This window comes from Phoca vitulina, unplaced genomic scaffold (assembly GCF_004348235.1).
Source record: "Phoca vitulina isolate PV1807 unplaced genomic scaffold, GSC_HSeal_1.0 scaffold10, whole genome shotgun sequence".
Classification (NCBI taxonomy): Eukaryota; Metazoa; Chordata; class Mammalia; order Carnivora; family Phocidae; genus Phoca; species Phoca vitulina.
In genome coordinates this window covers 48,010,323-48,026,041 of record NW_022589713.1, presented here as the reverse complement: position 1 = coordinate 48,026,041, position 15,719 = coordinate 48,010,323, and the positions used below count along the sequence as shown (strand labels likewise).

General features: G+C 39.8%; 1 protein-coding gene across 22 annotated transcripts in view; it reads left to right on the top strand.

Annotated features, from left to right (window-relative positions):
• ARPP21 (cAMP regulated phosphoprotein 21) overlaps positions 1 to 14,195 on the top strand; it is a 157,252-nt gene extending 143,057 nt beyond the window's left edge. For all 22 annotated transcript variants that reach the window (XM_032409036.1, XM_032409048.1, XM_032409047.1 and 19 more), the window contains 2 exons: positions 8,866 to 9,014; positions 10,200 to 14,195. In XM_032409036.1, the coding sequence (XP_032264927.1) occupies positions 8,866 to 9,014; positions 10,200 to 10,457 (407 nt within the window). In that variant the 3' untranslated portion in view covers positions 10,458 to 14,195. The remainder of the gene's footprint in view (positions 1 to 8,865; positions 9,015 to 10,199) is intronic.
• Positions 14,196 to 15,719: the final 1,524 nt, after the last annotated feature.

Here is a 15,719-nt window from a genome sequence, read left to right as displayed (position 1 = left end):
AAAAAACACGAAACTGAACTGAACTGAAAATTTCATTGCTTTTGAATTTAGGTCAGTGGTATACCACTCTGCTGAGTTGTCTCATTCTGGCTCACAAGAACAACCCTTAAAAAAATCAGGAATCTTTCCAGCTAATTGTTAAGGTGTTTGTAGCTTGAAATGGGCCGTGGGGGACTATTTACATCAGAAAAATCAGGGAGAACTACAAATCGGGGCTTTTATTATTCAGAGAGTCAGTTTTCCAGTGGATGACTGATATTCGTGATGGTGGTGCAGTCAATTAATCCATGTTCATGTCCATCAAGCATGCGATACCACTAAAACTCCTAGATGCCACTTTCTGACAATTCACACCCTGAGTATCTCTCAGTATCTGTCCCTTCTCTCAATTCCTACCTGTCTTGCTTTAGTTCAGGTCTTCATTGTCTGCACTCTAGATCAAGCAGTGCTATTGCCTTCCAGAAGACTGCCCCTAGGACAATATTTTTGTTAAATGTACCACTAGAATAAGGTTTGGATAAGAACCCTGCCAGTCTGGAATTGAAGAAAAGAAGATAATTATTTTTGGTGACTTGGGAAAAATAACATATAAAGGGGGCAATTTTGATTCACCATTAGTCGCCTTGAACTAGTTGTTCTAGTTATAGTGATAGGTAGGTTCCTACAGATGGAATCTATGTTCACAGCACTTATTTTCAAAATATTCAGCCAGGGCCAAGTTATACCCTGTAGCCCTATGACAGTGACAGTCATTTGATCACAGTGATGTTAACCCCATGGCATTTGACCTCACAATTACCCTGTTTGAGCCAGCTGATTAACAGCAATTCATCAGTGAAGATACCCACCAGGGGGGGATGATATTATGTGGACAGCGATTAGAGCCTTTTTCCACCTTGACTTTGCCCCAAGCCTAGTCTGGGGAAAGAGGTCCTCACATCGCCTCCGCAGCAGTTGGCTGTCACCCAGCCTGGCTGTCTTATGGCCACAGTTCATTCTGGCAGAGGTGCAGGGATGCAAGAGCGCCAGTTTATCTTCGAAGCCATGCAGCCTTGCAGCAACCTCATTAGGAAACTAAAACTGCGGGTCTTTTATGCAGCTTTTCTCCCTCCGGGTTGTTGAAGCTCTCTGGCTGTCAGCACAGAACTCTGGGCCGGGAAAGTTCAGAGGATGACTTCAGTAATACGACAGCCTCTTCCATTTAAAATGGGCTTCAGTGCAGCTTCTCCCGGCGGCGTTCATTCAAAGTCCGCGCATGATTCATTCCTCTAGTCGTTCAACAGTGTCTCTCATGTTTGCCCTTACTTAAAAAAAAAAAAAAGAGAGAGAGAGAGAAAGAAAACCAGCTTTGTAGTTGCGATAACATGGATCAGGATGGTATAATTGCAGTGAAGAGGCCCCCAAACTGGCAATAATAGGCTGGTTCGTGTGATGTGTACTGCCATTAGAAAATGACCCATGCGTGGATGTTCTCAGGGGACAGGAAAGAGGCTTTTAAGAATTACACTCTGTGCTGTATGAAAGCTAATGAGCAAAAGAACAAGTGTGAAGAAAAACTACTGCTTCGGGAAGCATAGTTCCACTTACAGCCTGTCACAGCCTTCCTCAAATTCATTAGGATGGACTGGTCTTTGCCAGGACGTGTGCTGCATTGCCTCTGTTCCCGCGCAGACTCCCTGCAGGTCATTCTGCATCATGTTCCTATGAAATTAACACCACAGAATAATAAATGGCAAGGAAAAGAAGAGGATCGGTGCAGAAGCAGCCAGCAAATAAGGTGGAGGCAGACATTTACACAAAGATGAAAGAAGTGGTGATGGGCTTTAACGGGTAGAGGAAAAATAAAGCAGTTTCTTACCCTCCTCTTTTTGAAGTCTTAGGACCATTTTGTGCTATTTTACTTCATACATAAGAACAGAAGAGTATCTGATTATGATTTCTAGGCTAGGTATTTTTATCCTATATCTTAATTTTTTGACATGTATAAAGATAAAAAATGCCTTCCAATCTAGTCTATACAGTTCTCCTGTTTTAAAAGTCTTACTTATGGGGTGCCTGGGTGGCTCAGTCATTAGGTGTCTGCCTTTGGCTCGGATCGTGCCACGCGTCAGGCTCCCTGCTCAGCGGGAAGCCTGCTTCTCCCTCTGCTCTCCCCCCCTCACCCTCGCTCATGTTTGTACTCTCTCTCTCTCAAATAGATAAATAAAATCTTTAAAAAAAAAGTCTTAGTTAGGACTTAGGTCACATAAATGGGGAGTGTGGCATAGAGGCAAGTGCTTCAAAAGGTAAACACCTTGCTTGTCAAAGTTGAGCCCACTTGGTGACACTGTCACACCTGAGATTTGTCACCTGGGTGTTGTATTAGAACAGGCCAGCATCTGCAAGGGCCAGAATCAGGTGTTTTCCTTAGTATTTGAGGACCCTCTGGTTCTGGGAGGCCTGAAGGGAAGATGTTGAGGTGATCTTCCACCTTACATGAGGGTGGGGTGACAGGCAAGGGGCACCGATTACCCCAAATCCACCTCTCTAAAGCATAAGACAGGGGTTCCTCTTTCAGGAAACCATAGCGATACCATGCTGAATATCCATACTCTCTACCCGAGGTCACCTTGAACATCAAGGTACTATAGGTAGATGAAGCCAAAAAGGATTCCCTGTCTTAAAGACAGTGGCCTAGTAACAAGAAAAACTCGGGAGAAAAGTCATAGTTTCACAGAACTAGGAAGCGTGATTGCAGTCTATAAACTCCAAAAGTATAGCCATCTCTAAGTGGCCTGGGGGATCTTGGTTTCTCCAAGCCTTCATCTGACATCCTAGGTCATTTTGCAGAGTGTATCTCCCTGGTCTTGCCTATTTCTGTCTCTCAAAATGATTAATACCAGTTTTGTTTCCAAAGGCCAAGTGACTTTCCTAGAGGAAACCAGCTGCCTAAAACAGTCAAATGATTAACTTTATATTTAATGTAAGCATAAGTTTCTTTTACCTTATATTTTAAGATCAGGTCTTCAAAGATTGTGAAGCAAGCCATTATTTGAAATGGTCTTAGTAATTGAAAACTATAGTACGGCTTACTAGAAGTAAATGACGGGACTAGAGTCTGTTTGCCTCACCCCAAGCCTATTCCAACCCATCTGCCTATCTAGTATCCCCTAATCTGACTAATAAAACTTTAAAATTGTTATTGAGTAGTATGAGTTGGTTTTGACAGGTCAGACTTTGATTTTCTTTCTTTGATACTAACAAGATCTGCTTCAGCGAACTGTGGATCAAAAGTCTTGTCCTCTTAATTGTTTCAATTATTGAGAAACAATGAATGCAATAAATGACCATTGAGTACCTGCCACACTAAAGGAACTGTTAGGGTATGAGAATTAGAAGAATGTATACTAAATAGTACTCCAATTTAGTGAGTATAGGCAAGGTTGCTGATGTCAGTAAGCCACAACTAAAATTCAAGCTTTCCCTCCTAGTAGCTGTGTGACCTTGACAAAACCCTATACCTCTCTAAGTCAGTTTTCTCTTCTGTAAAAGAAATTTAATAATAGTGACTATTTCCCAGGATTGTTGTGATAAAAGGTAAAAGCATTTAATTCACTGTTTGGATTAGACTAAGTGATCAACAAAAACAGCTAGTTAGCTAGTTTATAACGGAAAATCTTCAAAGAAAATCAAAGTGTAAAGGAATTGATAGGAAACTGAGAAACAGAACTGGGAAAATACTGAAAAATGGCCCAATGCACAAACTACAAAAATTCAGCAAAGGGAGAGGCCAGTTCTGAATAAACGTTTTTCTTCATATTCTTCACCAGCCATGACACAGCTGAGCTACTGTAATTCCGTCTCAAAACTGTGTACAAAGAGCAGAATTTGGATTCATAGACAGCTAGCATGTTCCCTAGGAACTTAGACAAATATTTGTATCTTGGTTCAGACAAGATAAACAATTTTTGTATTGACAAATCAATTAAAATTAATTTTAATATTTGAAATTACATCCCGGCACATTAAGACTATTTTACTTAATAAACACAACATGTAAATTATACTACTTGGGTGGGTTGGGGGAGACAGGAAGAACTGGCTAGCTTCTCATTAATTTGTTCTAGAGATATTTGCTCTCTTAACTACTCATTTCCCTATCTTCGCCTCTGTAACCAACAGTAGCTGAGACAACCGAAAATACAGTTTGCTACTTTGTCATTTCATTCATTTCAAAAGGTTGGATCTGTAACAAAGTATTCAAATACTGGCTAAAATAAGGTCAGTCACAATCATGCCAATTTATATTCCCTAATCAATTTACATTCTGATTTTTCATAATTGTGGTATATCAAGAGAAATGTTTCCTTGACAGAATATTAATGAATAATCCTCAAACTACAAAGAGTATTCAATAACCGTTGTATTTTAGTAGAAATAGTATTAAATTTTCAGATTGACCAGATCCAGACATTTTAAATCGTATAATCCCTCAATCTTAGCAGAGTGCATTCTTTTATTTGCGAGGAGACATTTGTCTATTCCTAACCTTTTTACCTTCAGAAAACAAATGATGCATGTGACTCAAAAATTGAATTAATCTTGACTGAAAAAGAAATAAAAATAGCTAATGTCTTTATGATTTCCATAGCAAGCCTACAGGGCAGATAGTGTTGCTGTTTCTGTTTTGTAAGATGCATTCTATCTTGCTAATCCTCAATAAATATGAAAAACCGATCATTTCACAGCTCAGAATTGACAAACTGGAGCACATTTGTCATTTGAATAGACGAGATAAGCAGGTTGCCACCAGCTCTGCCATCTCTGCCTTCGGGTGTGTTGTGTCTTGGGCAGACACTGTTAGTTCATTCTCAGGTCACTGCTAGCACATTTCTATTGGTCTATTTCTGGACCAGGTCTCAGATTCACATTCCAAAAAGCCTCCTGTCTTAAGGACCATTCTGCTATCTTCCGTAATTTAAAGAAATGGGCACCTCCAATGAAACCATTCCAGGTGTAAATCTCTTGCCTGGGGAGCGAATTGAGAAATGAATGGGATTCATGAATATAAATTGGGCTTTCTTTACACGTAAGTTTTCATTTTGCAATTGTAGAGCATTATTCCCTCCCGCAGAAATCTTTATGTGCCCTAAGTGTGGTTACCACAGGAACCCCAGTGCAGAGCTGCTGTTACTGAGTATTTACATTCACAGGTCATGAGGCAGAGGAGGCCTGGGAAGGGAGCCACTGCAGTGCACTGCATCAGTCCTCTCAGCAAAGATGCATCTCACCCTCAGGTCTGTGCCTGTACTGGGATGAGGCCACACAGCCTCCTTAGGCTTTTTCTCTCCTTGAATATTAGTTGACGTGTCCTTCCTCGTCCTGTCAAGACATTCTGTTTCTGGGTGTCTAAACAGCTCTATTATCATAAGACTTATATCCCTTCACCCCAATTTTGGTTTAGAGCTGGTGCAATAAATGAATCTCTCAAACGCCACCTCAGTTTAGTTTTGAACATTTTGAAGAAGACTCTGTGGGAGGCTGGAAGGATTCAATAAGCAGATACATAAATAATCTCTAGAAGCAAGGCCACTGCACCTCTCCCTGCCCCCCATCGCCTCCATGCCTCCCCTCTTTCTGTTCCCATCTTAGTTACATGTGTCCTGCAAAAGGTCCATTGAGACCAACAGGGCTTTCACTCTGTGACCAGATATAAGTGAGAATTTTAAAAGACTTTCCTCACTTTTTCAACCTGTGCTTTGAATCTTCAGCCAAAAATAAGGCTCTATTATATTTACCATTATGTAGACTACAAAGTGTGTTCACACATTGCCTATTCTTTGCTGTGGAATTAGATGGTGAGGAAGACTGTTGGTGATGAATTGTTTACATTCGTACCAAGTTGTTTCCTTGCATGTGTAACAGTTCTTCCTAGCATGAGTTTGATATGGCTAGGAATAATGTCGTAATAAAAGCAAAATAGCAACAGAATTTTTCAGGGCCAATAGATACATGAATTAGAGTAGAATCTCTAGATAATGGAAATAATAGAAAACAATTGTTTGCAATGACAAGCATTCCTCAGCGATGCTGTGGGTTCACTTCCAGACCACCGCAATGAAGTGAATATCGCGATAAAGCGAGTCAAATGAATTTTTTGGCTTTCCAGTGCATATATGTTTACACTATACTGTAGTCTATTAAGTATAGCATAGAATCATGTCTAAAAATGCAATGTGTGTACTTTAATTAAAAAATACTTATTGACGGGGTGCCTGGATGGCTCAGTCGGTTGAGCATCTGACTCTTGATCTCAGCTCGGGTCTCAATATCAGGGTCGTGAGACGAGGCCCATGTTGGGCTCCATGCAGGGCATGGAGCCTACTTACAAAAATACATACATATATATATATATATATATATATATTATATATGTTATACATAATATATATATATATAGCTAAAATATGTTAGCCATCATCTGAGCTTTCCGTGACTTATAAACAGAGATCACAGATCACCATAACAAACAAAATAATAAAAACATTTGAAATGCTGTGAGAATTTCAAAATGTGACACAGAGACGAAGTGAGCAAATGCCCTTGGAAAAATGGTGCTGATAAACTCGTTTGAAGCAGGATTGCTGCAAACCTTCACTTTGTAAAAAATGCAGTATCTGCAAAGCACATTAAAGCAAAAGCAAAACTCAATAAAACAAGGTATGTCTGCAATGTTAAAATAATTTTCTCCCAAGTGCCTCTGTATACGAGGCATTCAGGGAGATACTGAGGACCATGACATGGCCTTTGTCCCAATTTCTTGTTCCTGTCTGGTGGGTTTTCCTTATTGTATAACCTGCAAACCTTCTAGGTATGCAGCCCCCTGAGCTGATGCTCTTAGTCTTACATGGGCCTATAGAGCATGTCCAGGGAAGGCTTTGACTGTGTACCATGGGCACAAAGTAGATGGAGGGGAGATGGTCATTATTCTTAATTATATTCTTAATATGTGGTGTCCTCACAAGAAGTTAAAATAACTCTATAAGTTAAAACCACTATGGAACTGAAGTAGGGTGACTACTGTGAACACAAAACAATGGAATATGTAAAGAAGATCAAAGGGTGATTTTCTAAATTCCACACTTGCCCAACCCAGTGGCAGGCACAGATCAGGCCTCCCGGCTCGGCTTTTCCCCAGGCCTCCTCTCTTAGGTGTTCCATACGGACTGCACCATATTTCCATCTAGTTTGGCCAACGGAGCTGATCTCCTAACTCAGTGACTCTTTGCAAGCCATTTTCTCCACGATATTTCTAAGATGAGTAAATGTAATTTTATGTATGCCAAAGGATAGCAAGATATTTTCCTCTGCAAAGATTATAATATAATTTTACCTGTCCTTGATACAAAGTTAAAACTGTCACATGCACTCAAAACACAGGTTATTTATTAAGAATTGAGGGGCACCTGGGTGGCTCAGTCAGTTAAGCATCTGACTCTTGGTTTCCAGTCAGGTCATGACCTCGCCATGGTGAGATCGAGCCCTGTGTTGGGCTCTATGCTCAGTGCAGAGTCTGCTTCAGATTCTCTCTCTCTCGTCCTTTCCTTCCTGCTCACATTCTCTCTCTCTCAAATAAATAAAAATCTTAAAAAAAAAAAGAATGCATATTGAATAGGAATTTTTTTACCCTTTGTTTAAATTTTCAAAATCTGGTTGTAAAACATATTTCAGTGTTTGTGTTAAAAAAAAAAAACCTAGGATTTTAGGGGTGCCTGGGTGGCTTAGTCAGCTAAGCATCTGCCTTTGGCTCAGGTCATGATCCCACGGTCCTGGGATCGTGCTCTCTCTCTCTCGCTCAAATAAATAAATAAAATCTTTTTTAATAATCTAGGATTTTAAAGATTTTCTCTCAGAGAATTGTATTAACACAGCAGTTCTACTTTCTCTCAAGTAGTCAGTATGGTTAGTAATATGAGCTCTGGAAGGACTTCTTTTATATCATGAAGTCAATCTGTTTCATTTTTCTACCACTACATCATTTTCACCTAAATCATAACCTTCTTCCCAGAATTTATAAGACTAGTGCACTTCCTTTAAGAATGCATTTTAAACCACTTGTGGTGGGGATTAAAATAATTGCAACAAATAAATTATGATCCACTTAAAAAAAAAAAAGAAAAAAAGAAACCAAAGCAACTGACCCACTCAGAAGGACACAATGTATAAAAAATTTTTAAGTGCTGTATTCTGTATTATCTATTGTATGTACATGGTCACTTATTAGAGTGCTTTACCAGAATGTTCTCCTGGGAGCTAGTGTTGAAACAGAATAAAAGCATGCCATATTTTTCTCTTGTTGCTGCCTTTTGTCTAAGGCAATGGACATTGAATTAGTAAGGGTAGTGAATCATTTTATTCACTAAAACGTGGAAAATAGAAAGTTATTAGGCAGTTTGATGATCTCTGGGTGAAACAAGTTTGTGCAGAAAGGTGAGATAGTAAGAGAATGAGTCAATTTAATTAGAAAAAAACTTGATAATTTGTGAATACTCCAAATATCCTTGAAACAAAGCAAACAACAAATCATGAGAAGTATAATTTATAGCTATCAAATGCCAATAGAGGTTACCATGTTTGTGCCGTAAAAAAAATCTACAGTTGTCACAACGTGCTCATTGGACCATTCTGCATGAGATGCAAATATCAGTGAATTTTTTGGCTTCCTACTCTTGTCCACTCTTAGAGCAAAAAACCACATTTTTGGGAAGTAAGCATTTGGGTAACACATTGCCGACAGTGAGATCGAGATGTCTGAAGGCTGCCTTGTGAACAAGTGCTTGTGCTCTTCCTGGGGCAACCAGTTCAAAAGGTGGTTTTTCTTTGCAGGTTACCAGCCAGTCTTGTCTGGCCAACAGGGGTTCCAAGGCCTCATAGGAGTGCAGCAGCCACCCCAGAGTCAGAGCGTGATGAGCAACCAACCAGGAGCTCCGGTGCAAAGCGTGATGGTCTCCTACCCAGCAATGTCTTCTTATCAGGTGCACATCAGCAGCTTGGAAAATTGTGGTTTAGAAAGTAGCACTGGCCAAAGTAGAGGCTATGGATATGTCCCGTGTTGGGTGGTTAGCAGGGTGGGGATGCTATGCCCAGCCCCTGTTGATTGTTGACTTTGAATTAAGATTATAAGTAGAAAATGGGATGGGTATGCTTCCCTAACTACTGTGGCTTTTGAATGTCCTGCTAAATGTGGTTCTATATAAACTTCTATTCATGGAAGAAAAGTCTGCAGCCTGTAACGTTTTAGTCATGAAGACCTTTGGCTGTTCCACTGTAATTTGGCTTATTGGGAAAAAGCCCTCATGACAAATTTCCACTCATTTTTGTACACAGCCCCCCAAATTTCATTTTACCACAATTTTAAGTTAAAAGAGGTGTTCAAATGGCATCTCAGATTTTTCAAAAGGCATGGATAAGGTCTATACCAACCTCATTTTCTAGACTCAACCCATACTGGGTATTTTAAAAATGTCATGCATCCTTTTGTGATTTACATCCTGAGATACCCTGAAAGTGGAAGTGAAGGGTTAGTGAAATGCTTTGACTGTTAAATTTAGCTGCACCAGCTACTTCTGGCCCTCAAACAAAGAAATAAACAAAACAAAACAAAATAAAAACCCTATCCTCCGTCCTCCTCCTCTGACAATCCTGACTCACATCGTCTCAGTTTAACCTCTGGCTCCATGTTAGATGTTCTTTAAAGCTGCAGGTTGAGAGTGAGGCAGGTGCCTGGGACAAAAGCCCCTTTTGCTGTCTGGCTCCAGGCCACTTTGTGTGCATGAAACCAGAATGGGAGTGTCGCTTTCCAAACAGAAATTCCGAGCAAGTAATCCAAACTGCAGCCCCCAGCGGGTAAGGAGGGAGGAAAGAAGGAAGTTTTGAGCTAACTCCTTCTGAGCCATCACCACACATATCCCAGCACTGTACATCAGCCTTACAATCTTTTCGGTGGCACTTTGCATGGGTGTCATTATGCAGATGGCCGAGGCAATCAGAGAGGTTGAGGGACTTGCCCAAGGTAAAACAGCTGATAAAAGGTAGCGCTGGGATGGGTGACCAGTTAGGTGTTACCCAAACGCTTGAGTATTTTTCCTGACTGCGTGGTAGCTCATGGGACAGGCAAACTCAACCTCTTCATGAAGGGCTCTCTCTTGTGTCTTCTACAGGTGCCAATGACCCAGGGTTCTCAAGGACTGCCCCAGCAGTCATACCAACAGCCAATCATGCTACCTAACCAGGCAGGTCAAGGGTCACTCCCAGCCACTGGAATGCCTGTTTACTGTAATGTCACACCGCCGACCCCTCAGAACAACCTTAGGCTGATCAGTCCACACTGCCCCTCCAGCACTGTCCCCGTGATGGCAGCTAGCTGCAGGACAAACTGTGCAACTATGAGCAACACCGGGTGGCAGGTCAAATTCTGAGTGCTCTGGCTGTGCTACATTTTTGCGACCTTACTCATGGCCTTTAAGGGAAGAGGAGCGAGGTGGGAGACTGGCTGAGGACTCAAGTATTCACTCAACACTCAGATGATTGCTGCTGGTATTCTGTAAAAAAACAAACAGAAAAACAAACAAAAAACAAAACAAAACAAAAAACAAAGACTAATACAAACATTAGCTGGTTAATGGTGCATATTTCCGTCATGTCTGCTAGTATGCCTTTATAGCTTAGCTAGTGACATGAATTCATCAAGGTAAGATTTTCTCCTACCACTGAATACCACTGTGTAGATTATAATATCCCTAATTTGGATTATTAGTTTTGTACTTTGTGTTGAGTTTGTGATGCTAAAAGTATTTAAAAATGATATACTGAAATCACATTGTACCAAAGCTGTAATGGAAAAGAAAAGAATTGATGAATGGAAGGAATAATTTATATACACTATAGAGTTTTCTTTTTTAATGGATATATACTGTATTGTAGTGTTTAATCAAAATAAAACTATTTGACCTTATGGAGGAAGGTCATGTTTTTACCACCAGTTTGGTTCACTCTCTCTTCCAATATGTGTTTGCTTATGTGTCACTGTTATCCCTTTTGAACACTATTTCATGAGTAATGCCCAGTAAAGATGTTCCAGTTATTTGTAAATCTGGCATCACGTTGGGAGAGGTGGTAGGCAAACAATTAACCAACTGTAGTTTCTTGTCCTAATACTACAGGGGTCCTGGGAATAAGATGGCTTCCATTTCCAATATTCATTGACTTCACATTTTTGAAATTTATATCTTGATTTTAGTTCTAGGGGTATTGAATACATGTAGCTCGGAAAGCCGGAAAACCTGAGTGACTTATAATAGCAGCCCTACACCAAACTCTGTTCTGTCTTCTTTGAAATTCCACCATCTACCCGAAAAACAAGATTTCTTTGTTTAGAGGGAAATTGGAAGGGCATGATCTAATTCTATCGAATATATTGGGTCATACAATGTAAATAAAGTGCCACTAGTTTTGGGTCAATAACTCAAAGGTGCTAACATTTATCCTGGCAACTGAAAGGAAGGTAAAATATAACAACAATTTAGTCACAAAGACTTAGAACACTGGGGAAGAAAAGAAACATTTAGAAGAAGCCAATCCTGTTTAATCCTAAAATGTTTATCTAATCTCCTGTAGATTCTGCAGGTAAGATTGTTTTATGACAACCTTTGAAAAATAATAACAGAACTCCAAATATCAGCTTTGGCCATTCTGAGAGGTATTTAATGGGGGAATATAACACCACAGCTTCCCCTTTGCTATCACAGTACAATGACTAATAGTTCTCTCTTTTATACTCTCTGTCTAAAAACCATTATTACCAATGAGAGGGATTTGGAGAGTATATCTTGATAATTCCCACTGTTCTTCCTATTATCACATTCCCCCATATTAGATCTTTCCATTTTCGTGTTGCTTAGTTGGAGATAGCATGAAGCTACTAGTTAAAAACTCTACCTAGGATTACCATTTCTTAAGTTTATACTCTCATTTTCTTTTTCCTTTAAAAGGGAACTTTTACACATGCTCTCATTAGCTTCATTCCTTGAGACATCTGTCCCATTGTCCCAAATCTCAGTCTCCTGAATTCTTCATTGTAAATAAGCCCTACCCATGAAAAAGATGTTATAAAAAGAGAATGTTCCATTTTTTTTTTTTTTTTTATTGAGCCATTAAACCAACAGGCTGAGTAGCTATTAAACCAATAGCTGTTCTGAGAAGGAGCAATGTGTTTGCCTAATTAATACCTTCCCCTAACGGAAGGAGGGGGCTGACCAATAGAGATCACTTTAGAAATATAGCCTCCATTTAGTTCTCTCATGTTGGCAGTGATCCCAAACTCAGGGATCCAAATATGAGTCTGAATGTTTATCTTCTTTTCACAGAATTCTGAGAAATTTTTATCTTTTCTTTAATGATTTCTAGCATGACTCAGCCCTCTTTATCTGAAATACTAATCACGGTTATGGAAAAGACAGGCCTTCTCTGTCTTTGGCCCCCCTCCTGCAAACGTGCCGTACTCTTTCCCACTTAGACATTTGACTTTTCCTGCATAAAGCAATTTGGATACTGTTTCAGGCTGAGCCTTGTCTACTTTCACTAAATATTGATACCCAACATTATTTATTCCGGATCTTACGTTATGCTGTCTTTTACATTAGAATATTTGAGATGGCTGCGTAGAGAGATGGCTTTATCAAAGTGAAGAATTTCCAGGATTTAATTTATCATCAGAACACTCCATTTTTTTCATGTTGGCTAATAATTTTATCACAATCACATTTTGTAATTACATATTATTCAGTACATAAGCTTATATAGAGAGACATGAATACATATATATGTAACTATATAGATATATAGATACAGTCATCCCTACTGATCCTCTATGTGAGCGTAAATGAGAACAAGAGTGACTTATGCATTCATTTATTCAGCAAACTTTTATTGCATACTTGATTATATCCTAATTACGTGGCACCATTCCAAATGAGTACAAATAAATTTAAAGCACTTAGACTTATTTTTGTAAGTTTTATCATACACTTAGTTATTCTGCGATAGTTGGAACTAAATGTTCTAACCAGGATGCCAATGAATTTCAGCCATAATTATTTTATTGTTTTAATATAGTTTCACAGGATGTGGGGTGGGATAGGAGAGCATGTTATGTAACATTATGGAAGTGGAATTATGTAATTAATTATAAGTATGGTTGGAGGATTTAAAATAAAGTTATAAATCATCATAACAAAAATAAGTAGGATACACATGAGCCAGAGCAGCTTTATAAGAGAGATTCGAAGTACAAAGCAAAAACAATCAGGGAAGGAAGAACATTGCAGCAGAAATGGCTTTGAGGTCTAATAAATGCACTTTCAGTCTCCCTTTCCACTCTGGCCAACAGCTAGAGTGTGGTGGGATGTTTTCAACCCCCATGGTCTGCTACCTGTATTCTGTGCACACAGGTCCACACTGTTCACTGCGGGCCCACCCCTTACCTTACAAGCACCTGGCACTTGTCATCGCAGGTGACTTGATCACTTATAGACCAGAAAGAAAGCATTATAAATATCTCACCCCAAGGGCAGAGTTAAAACAAATAGCTTGGGTTTTGTTCCCAAGTAATACCTTAGAAGAGTAGTTTCTAAAATATTTTCTGTGGTAGACCCTTTCCTTGGGATACAGATAGTTGTTATCTGAAAAAGACTGTTCCAAGGATAATAATGGCTGGGAAACAAGGTTAATGAAGGTTAAGCAATCTTTGTAAAGATTCTGATTTCTGGAAACCTTTAATATAGCACTTTAGATTATGAGTTTCTAAGCGGGCGGCGTAATTTGCAGTTTCTCAAACTTAGTCGAGCACAATATCTTTTCTTCACAGACTGTATCAAAAGATTAATATTATGAGGAACTTATATTTTAAAACATTACGTTAAAGACTCCTAAAAAAAGAATACAAATATAGTTCTTTTATCTCCATAGAAACTACGTTATATATCATGTAATATCACAACCTTCCTTCCAGCTATGACATCTTTTGGTAACTCCCCTAGTGTGCACACTTTCCTCCGTGAGTGTGTGAGTCTGGAAGGTAATGCCATATCACCAATATTTCTGGGCTTTCTTTTTTTAAATTCTTAATGTTGAAAGAATTTATATCTAAAATTATTACAGGGACGCCTGGGTGGCTCAGTCGGTTAAGCGTCTGCCTTTGGCTCAGGTCATGATCCCACGGTCCTGAGATCAAGTCCCGCATCGGGCTCCTTGCTTGGCGGAGAGCCTGCTTCTCCCTCTACCAGCTTTGCCTGCCACTCCCCCTGCTTGTGCTCTCTCTCTCTGACAAAAAAATAAGTAAAATCTTAAAAAAAAAAAAAGAGAGAAAAAGAAAATTATTAAAGTAATAATCATATAGATATATAGATGAAGTTATCTCTAATTATCCTGCACACCTCTCTATGGGTATAAAAGAGAACAAGAGTGATTTATGCATTTTTTTTTTTTATTCAACCACCTTTTACTGTGTATTCACTAATTTCCATACTTCGTGACAGTCTCTGGAGCCCCCGCCTTTATGAAGTTTATAAGTTTTCAGAATAAATTATACCAGTGTACAAATGACTAAAAATATAGGAAATTAGTCACAGGCCTCATATGAAAAACACACGTAAAAACAAGATCTTAGAGAAGGAGTAGATGGCTCCTGGCTGTGGTTTTATGAGGCTTTTGGCCTGGGCCATTCTGGTTAGATGGAATTTGGGCATGCAGACATGAGGTGAGTGAGTCACAACCCCAACCGAGAGAAACGCATGAAAACAAAAGAAAGAAACCCAGGAACCCCTGGACATTCCCATTCAGGTTGGTTGAAGTGGGAAGTAGCTAGATAGAGGAACATGACAGGAGGAGTACTTCGAGGTTCACGGTGGGCCTGGTTGGCAGGACCTCAACAGCCAGGCAGCGTTAACAGGCCCCCAGGGACTTCTGAAGAGTTTTGAATCAAAGGTGATATGATCCAGCCATGGTTCCTAAAGAAGCATGGGCCTTGAAAAGTAGAACGGGTTAGACTTGAAAAGGCTCTTCATTCAGAAAGTGGAGATGAATAAAATTATAGTTAAGGGTTGTCATTGAGCTACAGGGACCAGCAGCCTAGTTGGGAGAAGTCAGAAATGAATCCTGGTTCTCAACCCTTAGCAATTGTGTTACATGCACAGCCAAGTTTTATAGTGGTATAGGTCTTGTTTTTCCCTCTTGGATGGAAATGTGTGCATGTAAGTGCCCTGTCTTAAGTTGCATCACATGGCACAGTTACTATACCCTGTCCAGGTGAAAGAAATGAAGTCTGAGTTGAGACTGGAGACAGCATGGGGAGGGCTGCTAAGTATTCATTATCTGTACGAGATACACAGTGAAATCTGATATCAATTTCTTATACCCCCTTGTTTCAATACATGGTGAGAACCCTTTTCCATTAGAGCTCAGAAAAAAAAATGTGTTTTTGGGGCACCTGGGTGGCTCAGTTGGTTAAGCGTCTGCCTTCATTCAGCTCGGGTCATGATCCCAGGGTCCTGGGATCGAGCCCTGCATGGAGGGGGGTCCTCTGCATAGCGGGGAGCCTGCTTCTCCCTCTCCGTCTGCCTGCCGCTCTGCCTACTTGTGTACTCTCTCTCTCTGTGTCAAATAAATAAATAAAAAATCTTTGC